The sequence below is a fragment of the Notothenia rossii genome (assembly GCF_949606895.1).
Source record: "Notothenia rossii genome assembly, chromosome: 9".
Classification (NCBI taxonomy): Eukaryota; Metazoa; Chordata; class Actinopteri; order Perciformes; family Nototheniidae; genus Notothenia; species Notothenia rossii.
This window is the reverse complement of record NC_136907.1, coordinates 9673593-9698441: the sequence shown is the minus strand read 5'-3', so window position 1 is coordinate 9698441 and position 24849 is coordinate 9673593. Positions and strand designations below refer to the sequence as shown.

The 24849-nt window shown below is 42.2% G+C and overlaps 1 protein-coding gene across 1 annotated transcript; it reads left to right on the top strand.

Annotated features, from left to right (window-relative positions):
- Nucleotides 1-808: 808 nt before the first annotated feature.
- On the top strand, nt 809-17972 carry LOC307018841 (multidrug and toxin extrusion protein 1-like). The gene is made up of 17 exons (XM_079649294.1): nt 809-1132; nt 2322-2423; nt 3810-3878; nt 3992-4140; nt 4322-4364; nt 5149-5193; nt 5522-5619; nt 7541-7638; nt 7729-7842; nt 8290-8357; nt 8558-8666; nt 8874-8949; nt 9036-9105; nt 9216-9348; nt 16241-16335; nt 16726-16830; nt 16950-17972. The coding sequence occupies exons 1-17, from the start codon at nt 917-919 to the stop codon at nt 17313-17315; spliced, it is 1956 nt and encodes a 651-aa protein (XP_079505420.1). The 5' UTR covers nt 809-916; the 3' UTR covers nt 17316-17972.
- The last annotated feature ends 6877 nt before the right edge of the window (nt 17973-24849 follow it).

Here is a 24849-nt window from a genome sequence, read left to right as displayed (position 1 = left end):
CAGCAAGAATTGAAACTGAGCAATCTCATTCCTCTGCATGTTTTTAAAGCTAGGCTAAATGAAATGCTTGTTGATACTATGGGCACTTGTAAATGTCTATAACTATGTAAATGTGTCCTGTAAATATAATGTATGATGTCCTTTATTGTTTTATGTTTCATGTGGAACCTATATGCTGCAGGTCTCCCTTGAAAAAGAGATCTATGATCTCAATGGGACCAATCTCGTTAAATAAAGGTTTGAAATTAAATTAAAAAAAAATACCATTGAGTAAATCCATACCGTTACTCAGTTACAGTTACTTATTAACATTTACGTTGAGGATACCTGTAGGTTTAGGTTACAAGGCTCTGTTAGGAGAATTTTGATGTTCCTACATTTGGCTGGGTGACAAGAACATGCATAGGCCGAAGTCAGTGGTCAAAGTTCGATCAGAGGCAGATAAGATCAGTTGTTAATGTGCGCACACACAAACATGAACAGCACGACTGCCAGGTAAATAATTCACCGAAGCCTGCAGAGATTATGCCATCATGCCTCTTTGTCTAAAATATGCATACAGGCATTCCTCATCAGATTACTCCTAAACCAAATAAGACCACCAGGTCCAGCTTCACTAACTCCCTTACAAGTCACAAGAAACATTCATCGGCCCTGCGTTGACCATTGTATCCACAAATAAAGACTTTTGATCTTTTCCACTCCCAGTTTTCTTTCTCTTCCCTTTTTGTAATCATTATTTTCTCCTCACTCCTCCTCCAAACCACATTATTCAATCAATAACAAGTGCATGTGTTGTATTCCTGAACCCAGATAGACCGACTGCCCCTCTCCTTGCTCTCTCTTCCCCACTCCCTCCCTTTCCCTTGGCTTTACTCCCTCCTCTCTCCCTTCTCTCTTCTTTTCCTGAGTTTGAATGGAGAAGCTGGGTTCCCCGGATCCTGCAGACCCTCCGCCGGGTGCAGGGCCCGTTGCTGGGGTTTCCGTTGGCAGGAGCTCAGGGGCCGAGGAAGACGAGGAAGACGAGGCAGCAGTCAGCTCCAAACTGTTTCGGTGTGCATGCGTGAAACGCTGGGTACCACTGGTCTACAGAGAAGAACTCTACCAAGTCTTACGGCTCACGGGCCCACTGGTGAGTAGGGGAAAGTTGAAGTGTTGTTTGTTGCGGGGGATTGGTATGTTATTCATAAAGTGCCACCACTGTTATACATTTAGTTCTTATCACTGTGTGCAGAGTTACTGGTGAATGTTGCACAGTGAATATGAAGTTATGTAATATGTACACAGCATGCAATGATATATAATGGTGCTTAAACCTGACTGTGCTTTTTGATTTCCCAAAGCTGAGCACACATAGGCTGTCCAGTTACTATTAGAGCATATTGTAGACCCTCCAGAAAAACGCGGGCAAAAATCCTTGATTATGCGATTAAACATGCGGGGTTTTTATGTGATTTTATGCGGTGAAATTGCGGGAAGTTGCGAAATATGCGGAAAGTTGCTAAATATGCGGGGGAAAAGAATAACAATTTTTTTAAATATTGGGCTGTCTTATTTATTCTCTCTCACACACAACCTGCCACTAACGTTAAACCCCTTTACTACTCAATTAAACACATTCAATGTTTATTTATTGTAAAAGCAATTGGGCTATTTTAATCTCACCCCCCCCCCACACACACACTTCTCCGCCTCATTCTGTTTTCATTTACTCGTTCGTTATCTGACCAGCTTCAATCTTGTAGGCTACTCACTTCGTTTCTTGTAGCCCTCGAAAGGGTTTTGGAGGTTGATGCCTCGGGGAACGTGAGTTAAATGGCTTTCTTGTCCGCAGTAGCAGAAAGCATTTTCGAATGTTTGAATGAATCAAAGTGGGTCGCCACCGTCGATTTTCTCTTATGCTCCAACACACAGTTGCACGGGGTGCAGAATAGTTTCCCCCCACTTTTTGCCCGGTCTTTAGTAGAAATGTTCGTCGGTAAATGAGAAGGATTAGATTTTTTCATCTTGGTGTTTTCTCTATCGTGTGAGCTCCACACGTTCACTCTATACAGTCTTGTTTACATTCTGTGATGCGCGAGCTGATGACGTCACGTCAAGACGAGTTAACTTTTTTTTCCTCAACTTTGTGTGGAAAAATGCGGGGATTATGCGACCTTTTGATAAATATGCAGCTTTTTAAAAATCTGCGCGATTTTGCTGATTATGCGGTAAATTCTGCGATCTCAGAATCGCGTTTTTCTGGAGGGTCTATTGTACTGCCTCAGTGTTCAGTCATTGATGGCCTGAAATGAGTGAAATCTTTCTGATTGTTTCTGCAGCTGCTGTCTCGGATTCTGAACTTCCTCCTGCCGTTTGTTAACACCATATTCTGTGGTCACATTGGCAATGCAGAACTGGCAGGATACGCACTGGCCTCAGCGGTACCCTTTTAAACCCTTTGTACACTACTCTGATTATAAATGATGCAACTAGAGTAGTACAACTACTACAAGTCTACTGCTTCCACTGAAAACGTTCATGCTCCCAATTAGAAAATCTTTAGTATTATATCTGTTTGGTGTCATGATACTCGTTTGTACCTCATGCGTAGCTTTATAGACCAACTGGCAGAGACTTGGCAATACTGAATGCCTGAAAGACACTTAACATGTAAAAGAGCTGTTGTGCAATCAACTGCACAGCTGTGTCGCTCTCACCAACGCTTGTAACCGTTGTATTTGTCACAATTTTTATGAATAGCAAAAGGTAGCTGCATAGCACTGCAGAAAGATAACATTCTTATACTGACTCAGATTTGTTGCTCCATCTGGCAGAAACAGCCGTCAACTAACAAAACACCAGCCTAACACATCAGTTTCTCAAATCCTTCACTGGTAGTCAGTTGAGATCTAGTTATTCTTAATGAGGTCCACAGCAGATGATTCACAAAATGTTTGAACTCATTAAACCTTTCAGTGACACATCGAGAAGAAACCATTCAACAGCCGCAATCAACTGACTCACTGTTTGGTGAATGGGATCATTTCTGCTTCCTCTGACACAACTCCGTATTCGTCCCATTTCCAGACTTTTACAAAGTCGTGGGAGCTTCCATGCCCCTCCACCCTGTAGTGGTAGGGAGGTGTGCACGTTAATGCAAGCCCTATACTCAAGCTTTTTAAGTCCTTTCTAAATTGTTTGCAAACAGTCGCTAACTTACACATCCTGCAGACAAAGAACAGGAAGAACATTTAGACCAAAAAGCCACACAAAACAAAATCCCACATGATCGATCAGCTCAGTTCATTTTGGACATCCTGGCCTGCGAAAATATCTGTCTCTCTTTTGCTTGATAGATATTGAGCTCCTTCACCCAACATCAACATTGGCTGTCTGGCGTTGGGCAAATAGGATACATTTGTGTTGTGAGAGTGTTGTGTGTTGGGGTTAGCATCAGTTGACACTGAATTAGGCCAACAGCAAACAAAAGCAATGCACTCAAATTGGCTTTGGCTTGCAGCAAGCTGCAGACTGGGGGTTGATTCTCAGTTTGACTGGGTTTATGAACCCTTTCCCCTAACAGGTGAAAACTCACTGGAATCAGTTATTGAATACATAAAATATCAAATCTGTTCAGATTTCACATAATCTCAGGGTTGCAGGGTTTCCACACATAGATGATCTATTATCTATGGAGTTCTGCTGCAAGAAGACCACATGCTCATGTTCAAAAAACGTTTTTTCCACCTGGATTTTGAATCATTTTCTGTCTTATATACCGCTTTTTTCCCTTCTGATTCACTTGTTCTTGATTGTCCTCCTCTCAGACCATTAACATCACTACGACTGCAACAGGCTATGGCCTCGCCCTTGCGAGTGACACACTCATTTCTCAGGTGAGCAAACCACATTATCTAATTGTTCTATTGTTTTATTATGTGTTATCAACAGAAAGTCAATATGCAATCAGACTCATTTTTTAAATTAGTTTTCCTCTCTGTTTTTGCAGACATACGGCAGTAAAAACTTCAAGCGTGTGGGAGTAATTCTCCAGAGGAGTACATTGATCCTGCTGCTGTTCACTCTGCCCTGCTGGGCTCTCCTCATCAACTCTCACAACTTGCTGATCATCTTGCACCAAGAGGAACAGGTGGCAAAGTAAATTCACAGTTTATGAAAGTTAATGATACAAGTTTGATGTGAACAAAATAGGGATGCTGCAACACATCGTTTTGACATTGCATATAAAGACATGTACAAATAGGGACATGTTAAATTACTGTTTATGTTTTTGCTCTACTACTTTAGATGAATATTACTCTGTTTACCTCCTTTTCAGAATCGCCCAGATCTACGTGATGGCATATCTACCAGCTGTTCCAGTGAGTGCAATGAAAAAAAAGAAAGATCGGCCCAATATTTTGTACAGCCTTATTTAGTACATTTTATGATATAGAATATACTGCAGTGACCTGAGCTACAGAATTAGGACACACTAGACAGTAGACTATGTATTAAAAAAACAAACAAGAAATGTCTACCAATCTTAGGTGCGACCAAAAAAATAGCAAGCATGGCTATGGAACGAGAAAGAGATTAGAGTGATGATGTCTTTGTGTGAATCCTCAAAAAGTGAAGACTCAAAAGATACTCTCTGTGCTGTCAAGTCTCCAAGCCATGCAGCATGTTTATTTACACACTGTAACCTTACTATTGTTAGTACTCTTATTACATTTGGCTCAAGTGTTAACAGTTAGTTCAGTAACTTAGCTGACAACCGTTGTGGGATGTGAGGTGGCTAAATAACTACAAAATATTGCATTCAAATGGTGAAACTATGTTGATAAAATGTCCAACAGTGTTTGCCATTTCATTGTCTGTGTATAAAGAATGAATCATGCTCCATCGGGTTCCATTCATAATCTCTCTGGTGTATTAAAGTTTTAATTAATGAAAGGCAGGAGTAACAGCATTGAGTGAAATAAAACATTAGCTGGTGGTGTCTCTGGACAAGCTTAACAGTCAATATATTTTCCAAACTTATAGTCAAGTTGTTGAAGCGAAGCAACTTATGACATCTAAAAGTAGCATCAAAGAGGATAATTCAGGCTGTTATCTGAGAGGTTTACCAGTTGTAATATTCCCCTTTGTGTCTCCCTGCTACAGGCCATGTTTGTGCATATTCTGCAAGTTGCCTACCTGCAGAACCAGGTACGTTTATGAGTGGAAAAAGGTTCACTTCTCGTTCACTGAAGTTCAGTAGGGTGCCCTGCCTCAAAAAAAGGACTATCTTAATATTTCCCCAATCAGGAAATGGTAACACTCAAGTAGTAAAAAAAAAAGAATAACTTCATGTTTAAATGGTAAACATTTTACTGTGAGCATGTTAGCTTAGCCTCACCAAGCTGCTAGCATGGTTGTTGCCTGTCATGTTACAAGGGTGCTGTATTTGTTCTATATTGAATCTACATTAATAACGCTCTTTCAATATAAGCTACACAGGTGGATAGCTGATTGTGAATTCATGTTTTTCTGTCAGGGGATCATTCTGCCTCAGATGTACACGGCAGCGGTAGCAAACATTTTCAACTTGGGGGCCAACTATGTCTTAATCTTCAGCCTCGACATGGGTGTCATGTAAGTGGCATACTTTTTAACCTAACATTTGCATTGTTAATAAACTTTGTGCAGCTAGACAGTCTATGGTATCAGGCAGGGGCGGACTGGGACTACAAATCAGCCCGGGACTCTCGACTGGCCCACTTCGGTACCGCCGGCCCTCCGCGGTAACGCAAGTAAATACCGCTAGTAAATTGTCGGGGGGGGGGGGGGGGGGGGGGGGTGTGTGTGACTTACCGCAGAGGTAGACATTAAGGGTAAAATGCCACTGGCCCTCCTCAATTTTTCATATTTGGTTTATCAAAAATAATAATATTGTGGTCATTGTTAAAAAATGTCTGCTATTATGAGTATTATTATTTGTATAATGCACTTTCTGCCTTCCTGTCATTAGGAGTTAGAAATGTAATGGCTATGTAATAGATTTGATTAGAATCTTCATTATCCTAAACTGCTGGGACATTTCGCCAATACCTTTTTATATTGTCTACTCTTCACTTACTTGTCAGCATAAGTCAGCATTGATGTACAGAGCCGACAGAAGACCTTGTTTATATTGGCATCAGAGAGATCAGAGAGGTGCAGCCAGTGACGCGTCATAAAACCAGGAAGTAAGCTGCTGGTTCCCTCGACAAAAAGCAATGGGATTTTTCCACAGGGTTTTGGAAAAAAGCTGGAAATAAGGTCTGTGGAAAACGAACCTGTTTGATAAATGCACGTTTTTTTCAGTCGGATAATCTCCAAATGTCTACCCTACTTTTATAATTTTCGAATCATAAATCCAATCGATAGATTATTAAAGGGTTTTAGGACGCGTCACCGCACCACTAGAAGCCAACTCCATCGATCAAGCTGGCTGAAACTTTCTCTCCCTCTTCTTCTCATGCTCCCTGTCACTCTCCTTTAACTCCTCCGGTTACTTTCTTTTATTTGATGATTGTTTTTTGCACGACGCTTGGCCGGTTACCGCTGGTTTTAAAAACATTTTTGGCGAATGGTTAGGTGGTGCAATAGTCTGTAGTGAAGGAGCGCGCTCACGGGAGCCTGCTCGCGATGCGCTCCGCAGCAAACAGCTGTTTGCTTTTCACCCAACAACAACAACCGACTCACGGGACGCTATGTTGTAGCGTTAATAAACGAAACAATTTAACTAAATTGCTAGTCAAATTACCTATACCACAGGACCATTTTTTTAACAAATATTTTTAGTGGCCCGAGCGGGCAAAGTACGTTATGAGTGGCCCGGGGTGTCTAAATAGGGCTTCCGAGCCAGCGGGCCATTTAATGTCGAGCCCTTCCGGTTACCGGCCGGCCCACTTCAGTACCGGCCCATCGGGATTCATCCCGAACGTCCCGATGGCCAGTCCGCCCATCAGGCCTCAAGTATCATGACCGATAAACGGTACAAGTGACTGTACACCTTTACAAAGCAGAGAAACTCTGCTGATCACTGCTGTTAAAACAGCAAAAGACTGTGGGCTCATTGTGAGTAAGGGACAAGAGGTCAGAGAGCTCATTATGCACTTTAATATATCTAAGAAGATTGTTTTTTTGTTAAAACTAAGCCAGCAGTATATTGATGTTTATTATTTGTGTACTTTATTTTTAGATAGAGGGAGGCAGTGTAGGAAAATAAGAGAGCTCTGTGACAGGAGTTGATCCTGGTCCAGCTGGACAAACATTTGGTTCAACAGGCAGTCCACTAAACCAATCAAGTCCCTGTGGTCGGGTCAAGTCAGGTCTGTCCCTCCCCTCGCATTTGGATTCCACATTTTCAAAACGTAGTCTATGATCCTTAGAAATGAAGTGTGCCTGTCTCTTTGCTGACCTTTTTTGACCTCTCAGTACTTCACCAGAGAGGGATAGAGTCACAGTAGATGAAGACCGTCACTACACAACGATCCAGTTTGAAAATATGTTCTATCATGTGTGTTTACAGTGGATCAGCAATTGCTAACAGCATTTCTCAGATTGCAATCTGCCTTCTGTTGTTTGGATACATCAGATGGAAGAAGCTCCATCAGAAAACATGGGGAGGCATGTCATTTACACAATACGATTTGAATACATCAGTTGTCCTCTACAGGCCACATTGAGTATAACCCTTGTGTTTGAAACTCTCTGCAGGCTGGTCCACTGACTGTCTGCAGGAGTGGGGCTCCTATATGAGGCTGGCTGTCCCCAGTCTTTTCATGGTCTGCTTTGAATGGTGGATCTGGGATGTCGGCGGTATCCTTGCAGGTAAGTGCTGTGTTTGAGTCAATTTGAGTGAAGCTTTAATAGGTATCTGAAGATGTAGATCTAAAAAATGTCTACAAAGAAATATTTATACCCTCAGAGTAAATGTAAATATGCTCTCCATTTACATAGGTTTTTTAAATTGCTGAATAACAATATTTAAAAAATGTTAAACTGGAAAGACACACAAGTATCTGATTGTAAATAAACCAAATTACTTAAAACAAGTTACACAAGGTGAAGAAACAACAATTTCTTTCTGAAAAACAATTGTTGTGGACAGACAACAGACAACCTCCCCCATTCGCTGAAACGGGTCTCCATAAGTTCACCTTATTTTCCCGAAAACAATTCTGGTTTAAGGAGGGAAGCCTAACCACCAGCAGTATGTGGTTAAGAGCAGCATATAAAAATAAGCACTCATTTTCTGAATGTGACTTCTTTCATCAGGTGTACTTGGAGAGGTGGATCTTGCTGCCCAGCATGTGTTGATGGAAATAGGAGCCATAACATATATGGTATTTGTAAACCACATTCTTAAAAATAATTCAGTATTTTGGGAAATTCACTTTAGATAGGAAGATCTATACCATTCAAAAAAGAACATACATTCAATAGGATGCGCTCGAGCTGAATGCTGCTCGAAAAGAAAGTGAATAAGCGTATTTAAAAGCTGACTTAATAACTGATACCACAAAGTAACATTGGGTCCTTGCAGTTCCCTCTAGGCATCCACGCAGCTGCCTGTGTGCGTGTTGGGAATGCTCTGGGGGCCGGGAACACTACCAGGGCCTTAGTCACCTGCAAAGTAGCTCTGTTTCTGTCAGGTATGTAGACATTAGCATATTCTTGTAAACACAATCATACCCAAGTCATACAAACTAAACCTGCCAAGAGAGAACGCTTGATGCTGATTGGTTGGGAGGTGTATGCGTTTCTACTAATAGATGACAAAAGAAAAATGCTACTTTAGTTGTATTGACAATCATGAAACATGCACCTTTTCTCCCATTTTTGTAATGTCTTTGCTATAGGAATGCTTGCTTTACTCCAGAGTGTCATCATCGCTAGCTCCAAGTCTGTCGTTGGCTACATATTCACCTCTGATGAGTGAGTTTCAGATGAACACACGTTCATTTCTGCCACACGTAAAGGCAACTCTGTTTTTGATAATCTGCTTCTTCTACTCTCCGCAGAAACATTGTAAACATGGTCTCACAGAGCCTCACAGTCTACACATTTTTACAGTTCTTTGATGCACTTCTGGTAAGTTATCACACAACAAAAAGGTCTTATTTCGCATTGAGTACATTGAGCTTGTTTCATTGAATGAACATCACTTGTTTCTCTTTGTTTCAATCGGTGTGTGTTTTCAGTGTGTTTGCTCAGGGGTTCTTGTGGGAGCTGGGATGCAGAAAATTGCCGCCTTGTCCAACCTGGTGTGTTACTACTGCGTTGGTCTGCCAGTGGGAATAGCTCTGATGTTTGCTGCCAAGCTCAGGGTAGTAGGTAACGTTCCTATTTCAACCCTCTATGTTTCGTCAAAGAAGCTATACAAAAATATGAAAAAAATGTGTATTATTGCCGTGACTTTACGCCAACCTTTTTTGGAACAGCGTCTCCGGATGGCACCTCTATTACTTAGTTCACAATAAAAATAATACCTAAATCCATGCGGTAGAACCAGAAAAAGAATCTCTTTTTATTCCACACATTGTCAAAAACTGGTGCCTACAGTACCTTTAATGCAAATAGACCACTGACAGTGCAGATTAATAGTACGCTAACGTAGCCTCGAGCCACTAGCGCAGCGGTCTGCAACCTTTTTGACCAAAATAGCCATTTTGCTGCTTTTTCCAAAACATTTTTTTGTCTGGAGCCGCAAAACATATTTCATAGCTTGATAGCTAATAAAGTTGTATTTATTGTTATACCAGACAAAAACTACAGTTTGTTTTGCATTTATTAGGCTATTTATTACATTATAAAACTGTTAACCTCTAATAAGAAACAAAGAACTCCTATAAGGAGAATTAAAAATAATACACAGGCCTACTTTAAAATAAATTAAACACAGCACTTGGGGAGTCCTCTGCACATTTGAAGGAAAAAAAATATTAAAATGGGCCCACTTTGAAATAAATAAAACTTATAGCTGCACCCTAAAAATAGTTAAAGGTAGGGTAGGTAAGAATGGAGAAACCAGCTCGAGTGCGCTAGAATTCGAAAATACACAACCGGAAAAAATATGCCTCTTCCTTCAGACTTCCTCACAGAGCCCCTCCTCCAACACACACGAACGCGCACATGACCAATGAGGCCACGAGATAAATTTGTGCACAGATGGAAGGCTGACAGGCTTATAGGCAGGTAGGCCATCCAGTTATTTTAGCCGGGCCGGCTCAGATGATTGGTCGTGCTTTTTACAGCGCTACGGCTTCCGGAGATTAATTTTTGTATTTATTTATTGTCAAAGCATTTAATATAATCATTGCTATCGGGATGTCAAGAGCATTCCATGGAATATAACAAAAAGTGTTTTATGAAATAAATTACATACCCCATTGAATTATGACCTATGATTATGACTGAAGATCGTCAGCTGTCTTCCTCTCCGTGTTGTTCCCATTGTTCCTCGATACGTAAAGGCTGCAGTGCAGCACCTTTGACAACTTCTCTCTACATATCAAACATACCGGTAAACCAGCATCGTTTGCTGTGAAAGCATATAACTCTGTCCACACAGAATTAAATCCTGTGTTTCTCCAGTACTGTTCTTTGATTTATCCATAGTTCGCTCATCGAGCCGGGGGTAAGGTTATTCACCCGCAGGAAAAGGCGCTCGCGCGGGACCGTAGCAGGATGTGACGCATATTTTAGTTGACCTCATTAAAACCGTTTTGTTTTTTATTTATGTGTCACAGTGTCAACTCAAAATACAAGATACGAAACATTTTCAACCATGCAACAAAATATAAATAGTCCTACAAATACTTTTATTTTATTTCCTTCCTATTTTTGTCTAAGCTCAAGGGAGCCAGAGCAGAGGGCTTAAAGGGCCGCATGCGGCCCGCGGGTTGCCGACCCCTGCACTAGCGTCAACAGGCTCTCCTCTCACTTCTTTCTAACTCCACACCTCCAGATTTATATATTGTTTTTAACTTGTAGGCTTCAGCCCCAACAAGACACTGATTCAAGTGACATTATACAAGATTTTTTTCTCCAGATTTCTAACAGCTCCTTCTGGCGCCACAAAAAGGGTTTGTACCCAGTTGATGTAAACAGGCAGGTATCTCAAAAAGAATCAATTTAAGCTATAGTCTATTTTATTTGTGAGGTTCAGAACCTTTCACACTATGATGATTTTCTTTAATTCAGCAGTTGCCAGTTGATCAGGGAGTTACCTCAATTTCCTTGTATGCCATCAAAGACTGAGGTATGGACTTGAATCATATACATTTCTTATATTGTCCAATGTGCTGCACATCCTCAGTATGGCAGCAGAAGTTGGAATTGAAGTAGCGTGTCTACATTTCAGTCAAGGTTCAAATACTTACACACAAACCCACTGGGTCCTGTTGCAACACACATTCCTTACATTTCCTTTCTATCAGTCCACTCAACGTGTGCATGTATTGATGAATGGAAAGACACATCTACCTATTGTGTGTCAAAGCTCTGATCTTGTGAGTTGTATATCTTCTTGCTTTTTCATAGTGTTTTTATAGTTCAATCAGGAGAGACGTGATGTATGAAATACATGTTTATTACCGGACACATAATGAAGGAATAATGATTGACAGTTTACAACAAGTAAATGAAATGATGTTTGACGATTAGGCCCCGGTTAGCAGGATGATCATTCAGGAGGGAAAAAACCGCTCCGATGAACCCCCAAAAGAAGTGAAGTATGAAGTACTGAGATGTGAAGCATTTCTTGCCTTACGGGCTGACTGCGGAAATCTATGGATGAAATGAGAGATTAACACGGGGACATGATGAGAATGTCGGAGTCACTGCCGGGCTTAAGTACTAATACATCGTGGGATGCAGACCCTGCGGTCGACTGCCGAATCAGTGCCGGGCGTTGCGGGGTTAAACATGACGTAAATCAACTGGCCGCAACCTGCACTTGCAGGGTTAAACATAACGCAGACCCACTGGCTGCAACCTGCACTCGCAGGGTTAAACATAACGCAGACCCGGAGGTCGCAACCTGACGTGCAGGGTTAAACGTGATGCAGACCCGGAGGTCACGACCTGACATACAAAGTTAAACATGAACACAGTGACACGTATACATGCTGACGTGCTATGAAACCACCACCAGTTATAGGCATAATTACCATTTTTTATTGTTTGAGAGACCTTGGATAGCCAGCACGCGCTGATGTCCGGGCGAATGTGGGATATGAAGGCGGAGGAGGACCGCCGTCCGAGTTGCAGGGATGAGGGAGAAATGCCTTGATTGGCAGCAGAGGTGGCTGTGTCTATCTGAACGAAAGCCCTGATAAGCTATTAAGACGCCACCACCAGTTATATACATATTTACCATAGGTAAACTGAAGAGATCTTGGATTGGCAGCACGAGTCGATGTCCGGGCGAAGAGGGAGATGTAGATAAGTGAATGAAGTGCAGGATGCACGCAGAAAAAGACATACACTTAGTTAAATACTGAGACATGACCCGTGATATAGTCTAGCTTTATTAGCAATTAAGTGCGCCGGGATGAGTCATGGATGCTGATTGAGTGATTAAGACTGTCTTCTGTCATCTGAAATAAGGATGATGGAGGAACGCTAGTGTTAGATCCAGCGAGTGTGATAATAAATGTGTAAGCAATAGTGGAGATCTGAGCTTGCCGCTATGGCAGAAGATCTCATGCAGATATTCCCCCCAAAATGGAGGATGTGCAGTGCACGTCCTTAAAGTCGGGGAAAACGCAGTCGTCGTGAGGCCGGCGGATGCCACGTCCAGGAAACGGGAGATGATGATGATGAAGATTATCCGCATGCAAAGTACGGTTGCCCGGTGAAGAAGAGCAACTGTCGTTGGAGATGTTTGCTGTATACACCTTGACGTTTATGTGGATGCACGCAGTTTGGTTAGAGGAACATTACACCATGAGCTTGATGTGATGCCTAGGAACTCCGGGTGTGTGACTGGGTCTATAGTTCCTCATGATTAGGGACGCTCTGCTCCTGGAGGAGTCTATTCTTCTTTCTTCTTCTCTTTTCCCAGTTGAGCGGAGTTATAGGTTAGTAATGTTGTATTTGAACAGATGGCGTAAAGGCAACGCATGAGGGGATCTCCCTGAGCAGTGGGTGATGCACTGGGGAGAGACAACTATTATATTATTTAGCCGGTGCACGCATAGTTTCTCCTTACTTGACTCCCGCTTGAGGCTGAAGGAGTTCCGCTGAACGGATGATGGGAACTTTAAAGCGCGTCGTTAATATCTGCTTTGAAGAGCCAGCCTTGGCCTGCACACTATTAAGATTACATTATCTCCGTGCGTAGAAAGGGGGAACATTGACCGTTGTCACCGAGATTGCCCTTAGCAATACCAGTCATGCTAGTAGCCTATGCTAAAGCGAATAGAGTTGTAACGAGCAGTAGCGCTTGAACAAAGTGGCTAGAACGCGACCGCACTTTGGAACACTTATACAAGTCGGGCAGCACTAAGAATCTGTTATTGTGTAGGAAACGGTTTAATGCCGCAATGATAGTGACAGTAGTCGAGATGACTGATTAGCTCGGTTGCTAAGGAACATCACCTGTAGGATGCCAGAGAACCTAATGACGGTGTTATGATGCCGACGGCGTAAATCCATACTGAAACGCGTCGCTAAGAGATGGGAAATAATTATCGGCTGCTTATGTGACAGTCGGACAGTGAGTGCTTAACGGCGACCGCTGGCGTGTGATTTAACAAAGGAATAAGCTCCGGTTGCACGCGCACTGCAGCGGCGTGAATGCCGCTGAACCACATGATAACCGATGCATCACGGCGTTCTAGAAAAAGTATAGTTTGAAGAAGTAGTTCTGATTGAATCTGGCTTCGTATGATTAAAAACTACCCGACGCAATCCTCTATTGATGTTTGTTTGACAGCGGTATTGGGAGAGAAACGGCGACGTAAGCAGTTACGTCATGACGCAGACGATGACACGATATTTCACCTTTGAACCTAATTCACCTCTGTAATGTGAAAGGATTTAGTGGATCAGAGACTGAACGGATTTGGACGATGCTGCAGAGGAGATGTTGTTGTCGCAGATCCAGCCGTTGGTGCACCGAGGAACGGAATATTTCTTAGTGGGGAAGAAAAGAGAAAAAAAAAAAAATACGATCATTTCAGTCAATAAATCATTCAATTAATATTGGGAGTCAATTCCTAATTTATTTAGTATCTGGTCGTGTCATAAGCGGGATAATGTGCAGCGACTTGGTTATTGGGAAAAAGAAGCCCTACGAAACGCCATTCATTTCAGGAACACTGTGTTGGAGCTGGAAACTGCGTTACTTACTGAGCATTGTAATGGGTAGTAATTACCCGAACTGCATTAGTAATGCGCTACATTACTTCGTACGTTACTGAAACTCCATACTGTAACACGTTACACCCAATACTGCCTGGAACTCACCTTAACCCTGAACTAAAGGTAGCAATGCATATTGTTGAACTTCCTGTCGGCTCCCAGACCCTAGTCGAGGAAACAGGGGGGGATGACTCTGTCGTCTCCCAGGGCAGAAGCAACGCGCTTCGCGTTCAATACCCACTTTATCGGAATGACTGGAGAGAGGCGAGCTCTACTTGGGAGGTCGTTGCATTTATTTAGCTCTTCTATTTCGCAATAGATTAGCAGAATCACAGACCTATCCTTTTCTGCTGCCTCGTTTTACTTCGAGAAAACATGTATCCCGCTCGCTCGCTCTACCATACCCACGCACACATGCACGCGCCAAACCCCTCTCTTAAAGGGGTAGCGATCTCACTCTGCATGACCCTATTGTCGTACCAATATAACGAACATCTTGTGAATTTGTTGCAACTGCCTCTTGCCAGCGCTACCCTGACGCCTGTTTTAGAGGTGAGGCGCAGGAAAAGAGGCGAGGGCCTGGGCTGTGCAATGAACCTGCTAGCCGCCTATGACGCACTTAGTGTCCAGTAGTGACTACTGAACCGGGAGGAGAAGTAGCTTCGATGGGATGTAGCTTAAGCCATGCCTGCCTGCAGGAGGGGTTGTGGTTGAAGCCAGAAATGGGTAAAGCTTCGTATGCGAAGAGGGCCCGTTCCGCGTGAAGCGCCGCATGTGAGCGGCCCTGATGCCGGTGATGCCCTCTCGAGAGACTGAAGGCGTGCGCCAATTCTTTGCGTGAAGTAGGCCATTTCCATTAAGCCGGAGGAACTTCCGTGGAGCCCGATTTCCTTGTCTTTTCCTCCCGCGTCCGGGTTTGCGGGCGGCCGGCTGGAACAGCTAGCCGACTGGGGAACGCCGCCTGTAGCTTAATCCTCGAGACTGCGGAGCTGATGAATATATGCCTGGATCTGGGACGAAGCCCTGCTGCTGCTTGTGCGTTGACACCTGAAATGACAACTGACAGAGAGGGAAGAGCAGATTTAAAGGGGTTAGCGGGTGCGATGATTGGCTAGCCGGGGAGTAACGCCCCTGATTACTTAATGGGAGAGGAGAGAGTATTGAAGTGACGTGTAACACCAGAGGATATTGGTCTTCCTGGTTGAACTTGCGCTGAGCTACATTTGTAATTGGGATTAATAGATTACTAGTATTTCTTGAGCCAAAAATAAGGGTGTATTACTATGAGTGGAGGGAGAAAGCTGGTAATTATGCTACTAAAAAAGACTCAGATAAGGTTTAGTTTTTTTATTAAATGTTATTTCTTCTTGCTTCTATCTTTATTTCTTTAGGCAAACCAAGAAGAACTTGCTAGAGACTTGCTGCCTTATTGTGTAGCTCTTTGGAAATAAGTTTGACCAGACTCTTTTTAAATGTGTCTCTCGTGTAACATCCAATTCTTTTGACGTTTAGTGTACCTGATAAAGCCTCCAGAAACCCTTTTAATCAATTTAACCAGGCACTGAACGTCTGTAGGGATGGGAATGTTCATTGACATGTTTTTTTTTTAGGGACTAGTCGTGACAACTATTGAATTTATTCCGTTGAAATATAGTTCACACACTCATGTCCCCGTCAGGATAAATGGAAATAACTTTGGGGATCGGCAGGGGACATTTTCAATTTGTCCATTAGCCGTTGGCGTGACTGTTTCTTAGTCTTTTTGTCATAAATGTCATATGTTTTTCTTTTTGCATGTATGAAATGAATACACTGTAGATTCTTCTTTAATCGTGCCTTTTTGTGTCCCTCTGGTTAGGCTTGTGGCTGGGTATCTTTATCTGTGTTGTACTTGAGACGGGGTTCTTCCTCTTTCTAATCTTTAAACTCAACTGGAAGAAAATCACACACAAGGTAAGATATTTTAATCTTTCATTGAAGCATGCATGGCATAATAGATTGAGGGCATCATTTGAAACTTCCAATTAAGGGAAATATTTTGGGTATAATGGAGCTTCATCAGGCCTCGGAAGCAGGCAATCAATGATTGCTTCCTGGCTCCTAATTTTGGGAACATTTAAACTCTTCATGTTTCAGTTTTTGCCTTTTTTCATTTGGATAGCTTTTACAGTTATCTCTCTTCACTCATTAGAATAAACAGAACACCTACACGTTGAAGCCGAACATTGAATACATACTCAAACATTGTACAAATTACTGAATGAAGTAAATACGAAGAAAGGAAAAATAAAGCCAATACTATTTACTATAAAATATTTTCCCTCATAAAACTCATGTTTTCAGGCTGAACTGCGGGGTGGAAGGAGACTGGTGGTGAGCCCAAAGCGCCCTATCAGTACTCTGCTAAATGAAGCGATGGCGCCGGACACCTCTGACTGCCCTATCACAGTGAGTGCATTACAGTATGTGGTGTGGAGTAAAGCAGGATGTTGTCCCTCCTGTGTCCCTGTTTATGATCTTTTAGCCACTCATACATTGATTAACAGCAACTTCTTTGCACTCCGAAGGAGTTGGATGGCGAAGCCCTGAAATCAGATGGCTACTGTCCAGTCAACTCCAAGGATCAGGAGCTGAAATTGTTTCCTGAGGCTGAGGACAACAACATCAATGCAGTAGGAGCCAAGCGGGATGCTGAGCAGAGCGAAAAGACTTCCAAAGACACCAAAACTATAACACTGCTTTCTGTCACTGAGCTGATCCTGCGCAGAGGGCTCATCCTTGTTATTTCAGTTCTCATTTTGGCCACAGGTGTGGCTTTCCATGTTGCTTTCCCTGTACCTGAGTTCTCCGCTAAGAACAGTGCCAACTTCACCTTGAACTGGAATAATGACTCCACCCCTACACCGCTGTCTCCACTACACCAGGACATCTGAGCTGTCTTTGAATGTCTCGAGTGGCTTAGCTCAGTTCTCATAAACTGACAATTTAGATCTCCTACAGGAAAAAAGCCTAACATCCGTAGTTCTGCTTGTAGACCGGGGTTGTTTTTTGTAAAACTACAGCCTGACGTGTCAGGGGAAAAAAATACGCCTCAGTGCTGCACTGCTGAGCCAAAGAAAGCTGGAAGAAATATTAAATGAAACCGGCAGGATGAACAAAGGTCTTGCTACAAAGATCATCTTTTTTGCCCAGCCTGAGATGTTCAACTGGGATCACGAGACACATTATAAATCCCTCACTAGGAGACCCCGTGGGTTAGAGAGGTCCTCCACAGATAGCTTTTGATTTTCCTCCCCTTATTCTTGCCTTGATTTATGTTTTGCACTGACCTCAAATCATTTTGTCGTGTTTTAACTGTAAGTGTAAGATGACTGTAAATATCTGATGTAAAATGTACATGTTTAAATGTAAATATGTAACATGAGTATATTATTGCATTGTCTTCCTATATCACTGCCAATCCTGGTAAACTCCAGGACAGAGGTGATTGATAAATGATAAGCTAATTATTTTTTACTGTTGATGTATTTGATTGAGCCCTAATCAGTACAAAAAATAATACTTTAACAATAAAAACTTAACACAGGGAAGCCAATATGTATTATTTCCCCAAGACGTTTGTTGTAGTCTGACTTGTAGACTACAGACTGAACTCATCTTCAAGGGTTTTTAATAAGTAGTTGTAAGGAAGAAATAGAAATTATGTTGAACCCTGCTGTTGAAGTCACAGCATCCAGGAGACTCGTATGGTGGGCAGTAAATGCAAGTCCTAGTAAAGTAGATGCATCAGTAAAAAGCTGCTAAAGCGGCTATATGTTATAGTCTTATCACAGAAAATGTTGACTTATACCAGAAACACAACAGGCCTCAGGCAGCATTAAATAATAAACCGAATGAAGCCGTCATATTGTGTTGCATTAAGTAAACCAATTTTAGTGTTACGCTCTGTTCTCTCTCATGTTGCTTTTACACGATTGTGAAGACTACATTTAGAAAGTCCTGCCTGTTAGATCTGCTGTGAAACTATCCCTTTGTTTTAAAGTATCCTATAAATGCCTTTCTTAAAAGAGACAGTGTGTTCTTGCTGACATTAATTACTTAAAGTTAAAAGCAATGTAATGTCAGTTAGATTAAAAAACACAAAGAAAGAGAAAATAACCTATACCAGCAACACATTACCAAATGCTCTTTTATTAAAATGTACGAGACGTACGGTACCCCCTTACCTGAAAGTGGTTATTTCTTCTTTTTTCTTGTCTTTGTATTCTTTAAAATGTTCCCTGTGTGTGATAGGAGAAGGCGGAGGAGTATTGGGATCTCCAGTAGCTCTGAAATGCTTCACATGCACATCAGGACCTTTTTATAGCTTCCTTCACTCTTTTTTTCTCATCATTCTTCTTTCCTGTTCCCGCCAGCAACCTTTCAGTCCTCCCACCTGATTTTTATATTTTTATTGTTGCATAGTTAAAATGTGCAAACACAAGGGCACGTTTTTTATTGGCTTTAGTCATTACAATAGTACTAAACCTTCTAGGGTGTGGATCTACTGTAACAAATAAAATAATTGTACGGGTTTTTTCATATTTGCTTTCAACAGTTGAAGGTTTTTAAAGCACAATTATTTATTTATTAAGTAGATAAAGCGAGTCACAGTCTGCTAATTTTCAAATTCAGATGATCTGTATTTCCTGATGCAAGAAGAGAATTACATTCAGGCTATTTTTGATGTATCTGAAATAAAAGACATGCAACGTTTAAAGGGATGTATTAATTGTAATGTAAGCTTTGATTGACAGTAGAGGCCAACATCTTTGTCATAAACTGATAACAAAGCTGCAATATACCCGTGTTTTTACATTGCCCTTTAAACAGCATGCCAGTTATCTGACAAATTATTTACTTAGATAATATGATACATACCCATTGTGTAACACTAAATGCACTCAAAACGGTACATAATTATAATGTTCAGGTACTCTTCAAAATACTTTCCACTGCACTTAGCTGTAGTTCTTTTGCATATTAGGAGTTTACAAAACGATCTTTTGAAACATGATAGGTTTAACTACCCAACAGCAAGTTGAACCAACACATTTCTTTAGTAAAAGTAGAAGTACCTTGACCATAGTACCTATATGATCTTGACCTTAACATATTACACTGATAAAATAGGTCCTCTGTGTTCTTCGGTATTTCGTTTGTATGCTCTATCGCTTATCTTTCTTTCTTACAGTGCAGACGCTTTTCTGCTTGCTCTTGCCTCTGCTTACTTTTTATGCTGATTTTCCTATTCTTATTCTCTGAAAACTTCGAGCAGCGGCTCCTGGACATTAACTTATCACTGGGACAGTTAATCTTCGTAAATAGACGGAGGTTTTCAGCCATATTTCAACATTTTTACGACAACCTCAGTCTTACAGTAGCGTGGCATAGCGACAGCTAAAGCCTGGTAGGCTACTGCATGCTATTTAGCTTAAGCTAGTTGGTAGGAAAATGCCTCCGTTCTCTACAGATGACTTCCACAAACTTCTACAGAAGATGGCTGTGTTGGAAATGAAAATGCAACGGTTGGAAGTTAACGTGGAAGTGAATGGACTATGTCGTGGGAATGACACCACTTTACCAGTGTTGCAAAATAATGGAAAAGGGGATGCTAACTCACAGCTAGTTAGCAGCTACAAGGATTCCAAGGAACAGGAGGGCAGTGTACCGGGTAATAAATAAGTGGTAGTCCTCCCTGGAACTCTCTGGGTGCAAAGCCTAAGAGTAAATCATTTCCATGGGATTTGGGAGGACGAATAACAGGCAGAGCCCAGCGCTCTGAAATCTGTGATGCGACCGGCTGGCCTGCATTGTTATCCCCCAGGAAGAGCGCCTCTTCAACCCCTATTCATACTAGGAAACAGCCGTGGACAGCTGCTACAGGGAGAACTACAAACAATCCTCCTAAACCACCAAGTGTGCCAATCCAGAACAGATACGCTCCGCTGACCGAGAACCGGAGATCTCTTTCTGATGACCTGGATAACCTGTCCTCTTCACACAGCAGGGTAAGGACCAATAGCTACTCCAAAAGTAAAATGCTAGAGGGAAAGCTAACGACTGGGCCTGAAACTCTGATTGTGGGTGACTCTGCTGTAAGAGATGTAAAAGGTCTGTGTAGTAAGAACAACACCAAAGCACTCTGTTTTCCCAAGGATATGGTCTCTGACTTGGCTGAGAAGATCCTGCATATTGGGGCTGAACATCCGACTGTGAAGAATTTGGTACTGCACATTGGAACAAATGGTGTTGTGAAACAACAGTCAGAAATGCTGAAAAAAGACTTTAAATGTCTATTGGAAACTGTCAGCTCTCTAAATGCAGAGGTGTTCATCAGTGGCCCTCTACTGCCAGTCAGAAGAGGAGTGGAGAGATTCAGCAGACTGTTTGCACTGAACACCTGGCTTTCAACTGCCTGTACTGACCATTCTGTCCATTTTATTGACAATCTTAACTTTTTCTGGGATCGCAGACATCTTTATAAGGCAAATGGAGTTTGCCTGAACAAGTCAGGAGTGAAATTGTTTATCTCTGACATATTCAACTGCCTGCGTCATCAATCTGTTCCCTCTGCCAAGGACAAGCGGCAAGAGGAATCAAAACAGTAGAAAGATAAAACACATCGTGCAGAAAACCTTGAAGAAGTATCACTGCACCCGCCTGAGAAATGTTCTGATTATGGGAGACCTAAGACACAAAGGCCCATATCAAACCTGCCATTTCTAGGTAAAATCATTGAAAAAGTTGTTTTTCAACAGTTGAGTAACTTCTTGCATTTAAATAACTGTTTCGATGCGTTCCAGTCAGGCTTTCGTCCAAACCACAGCACTGAGACTGCTCTTGTAAAGGTGTTCAATGACATCGACTTAAACACAGACAGTGGCAGAACTTCAGTGTTAGTATTATTAGATCTCAGTGCTGCGTTTGACACTATTGACCACAACATATTACTAGACCGACTAGAAAACTGGGTGGGACTTTCGGAAACAGTTCTACATTTGTTTGAATCCTACTTAAAGGACAGAAACAACTTTGTTTCTATAGGTAACTACACATCTGAGTTGACAAATATGACATGTGGGGTACCTCAAGGCTCCATCTTGGGGCTTCTTCTCTTTAACGTCTACATGCTACCACTGGCTCAGATAATGAAGAACAACAAAATAAGTTACCATAGCTATGCAGATGACACACACATTTACGTAACAATTTCACCAGGAGACTATGCTCCAATTCAAACACTGAGTAAGTGCATTGAACAAATCAATGACTGGATGTGTCAGAACTTTCTCCAATTAAACAAAGATAAAACTGAGGTAATGGTTTTTGGAGCCAAGGCAGAACGTATACAAGTTAGCGCTGAGCTTCAGTCTGCAATGTTCAAAACAACAGATAAAGCCAGAAATCTCGGTGTAGTCATGGACTCTGACCTGAGATTCAAGAGTCACATTAAAACAGTTACTAAATCAGCTTACTATCACCTAAAGAACATATCTAGGATTAAAAGACTTATGTCACAGCAGGATTTGGAAAAACTTGTCCATGCTTTTATCTTCAGTAGACTGGACTACTGCAATGGTGTCTTCACAGGTCTCACTAAAAAATCTATTAGAAAGCTGCAGCTGATTCAGAACCCTGCTGCTCGAGTCCTCACTAACACTAAGAAAGTGGATCACATCGCTCCTGTTCTGAAGTCATTACACTGGCTTCCTGTGTGTCAAAGAATAGATTTCAAAATACTGCTGCTGGTTTATAAAGCACTGAATGGTTTAGGCCCAAAATACATTTCTGACCTCCTGCTAAATTATGAACCATCCAGATCTCTCAGGTCTTCAGGGACGGGTCAGTTTTCTGTCCCAAGAGTCAGAACTAAACATGGTAAAGCAGCGTTCAGTTATTATGCTCCAAATATCTGGAACAAACTCCCAGAAACCTGCAGGTCCACTGCAACTCTTACTACTTTTAAATCCAGGGTGAAGACTTTTCTTTTTGTCGCTGCTTTTAATTGAACTATTCATATGTTAGACTGCACTGTAACTTTTATCCATGTATTTTTTCTTTTAATGTTTATTTTATTAGCTTTTCTTTTTAATGACTGATTTTAAAGGCCATTTTCTTAATGTCTTTCATTTTTTGTAAAGCACTTTGAATTGCCTTGTGTTGAAAAGTGCTATATAAATTGCCTTGCCTTGCCTTGCTGTCATGTCTAAGAAACTTATAGTGAAAGTTTATTCTTTATGTTAGTTTTGTCATGTCCCTTTGTCCTGTGCTTTATGTTTATTCCCTTAATTAATTCTCCATCTCATTTTAGGCCTCCACGCTCCCAACCCCCTTCTGTCTCCTGCGTCCTTGATTATTTTCCCCGCCCTGATTGTTTCCACCTGTGTCCCCTTTACCTGTGTATATATGGTGTTAGCTCCCTCCTGTTCATTGTCAGTTCGTTGTCTCTCTATGACCTACGTTCCTGCTTACCTCACGGACTTCTCACGGATCTATGTTATTGATCACTGTTCTAGTTTTCCTCGAAAGAGTTTTTTTGTTTTCCTTGTTTTCATTACTGTGCAAATCCCAGTAAAATCTTTATTTTGAAACACTATCCGAGTCTTGAGTTTTGAGTCGTGCAATTGAGTTCATGCCTCAGAGTTCATTCCTTGACACTTGCCTTGCCTTGCCTTGCCTGTGCCAGTGTGCAAAGATGCAACATGGATGAATTTTTGTTTTCAGGTAAGGATACATTTATTTGGGTTAGGGGATGACATCGCTTATCACTTTGTCGGGGTCAGGATTCAAACCTGTGTACCTGGCAGCAGACATCGCACATTGGCAACCAGCTCTAACCACTGACCTATATGGCTGCTGAGGGTTTATCACATGAATATTTCCAAAACATTTATAATTGTTATGAAACTAAAATAAACTAAACTATAGCTAGAAAACAGAGTTAAAACACACCAAAAGGGATTGAACTAGCTTGAAAACATACTAAATATCACTTGCTACTGCATCACTACATTATCTGACATGTGCAGTATTATCAGGCCATATTACCAGGACTATTGTATACTTGTATTTACTTTATTCAGGTGTGTGCATGTTTCCAACAGCCCTCCCTCACTTCCCCACTAGAGAGAGGCCTTAACCAGGTACTTTTTTTAGTCACGTCTTGCACAAGGTTGCTAAAGGTCGTAATCTTTACAGGCTCCCACTACCTGTTAGCATCTGCATCAGTTAGCATCTAGCTCTCCTGCTTACAAACATTTAAGCATCCCTGCTTATACAAGTAGTAGTTTTAGTTGTCTGCGATCTGCGGAGGCCTACTCCCACCTGTCGAGTACGGCTGTGCTGAGGTGTTTTTCCCCCGGAGTCGTCGCAAAGAGAAGGAGCGGCTCCACCTGTTGCTGCCTGCGATCTGCGATCTACGGAGGCCTGCTCGTCGCGTAGAGATGGAGCGGCTCCACCTGTTGCTGCCTGCGATCTGCGATCTACGGAGGCCTGCTCCCACCTGTCGAGTACGGCTGTGCTGAGGTGTTTTTCCCCCGGAGTCGTCGCGGAGAGACTGAGTGGATCCACGCTTCGGGCTTGGCCTGCTTCCACCGGGCGTGTGCTGCTGTGCGGAGGAGGATTTTACCACGGCTGGGGCCTGCTTTCCACCTGTCCTGGTTCTGCTGTTGCAGAGGCCTGCTTTCACCCCGGGGATACCACGGAGGGACCGGAGCGCTTCCACGCTGCTGCTTTCGCCTGTCCTTTGCTGCTGTGCTGATTTGCTCCAGGAACATCGCGGATACTGTGTGCTGGGAAAATGGCCCATATCGGGATTCTGCTGTGCCTGTTAACTGTTTTGGACTATGAGAAGATCTCTCGTCATTCTGAGAAGTCTACTGGATTCAGGTGTGTTCTGCCAACCGCAGTGGGCATCCCCTACAAACAATTACCGGTTGCCTTGTCACAGACAATCTGCTCGACAAAATATGTTTGTCTTTTTTGTTTTCCTGCGATGATGGTTCTTCAGGACTGCTTCTTAAGCTCAAATCACACTCTCGCAGACTTTTTTGGTGTTTCTAAAGTAGATGACAATGTATGAGTGTCGATTAAGAGGAAAAGATGCCTGTTTTTGTTGTTGCTATTACTGTCAGGGAATGTACAACCTAACCCTGGTCCGCCCTCTAGTAGTAGTCAGATCGCTACTCCTGCTGATTTTAAAGCTAGGTCTGGGTTGGGTTTCATCCATTTGAATGTGCGCAGTCTGTTAGGTAAACTATATTTTATCCGAGTTTGGCCAAGCTCGACTGACGCTGACGTCATTGTTTTATCAGAAACATGGCTAAATAAATCTATTTTGGCCTCTGACATTGCCTTAAATGGTTATAATGTGTATCGTTCCGACCGGCCTAATAAAGGTGGTGGCGTTGCCATTTATGTTGTGGA

What these genes read in the sequence shown, in the direction of transcription:
- LOC307018841 (XM_079649294.1), top strand. Translation starts at nt 917, where the DNA reads ATGGAGAAGCTGGGTTCCCCGGATCCTGCAGACCCTCCGCCGGGTGCA. An exon ending in CATATCTACCAGCTGTTCCA is followed by an intron (nt 4,365 to 5,148) that starts GTGAGTGCAATG and finishes TCCCTGCTACAG; the next exon opens with GCCATGTTTGTGCATATTCT. An exon ending in TTGCCTACCTGCAGAACCAG is followed by an intron (nt 5,194 to 5,521) that starts GTACGTTTATGA and finishes TTTTTCTGTCAG; the next exon opens with GGGATCATTCTGCCTCAGAT.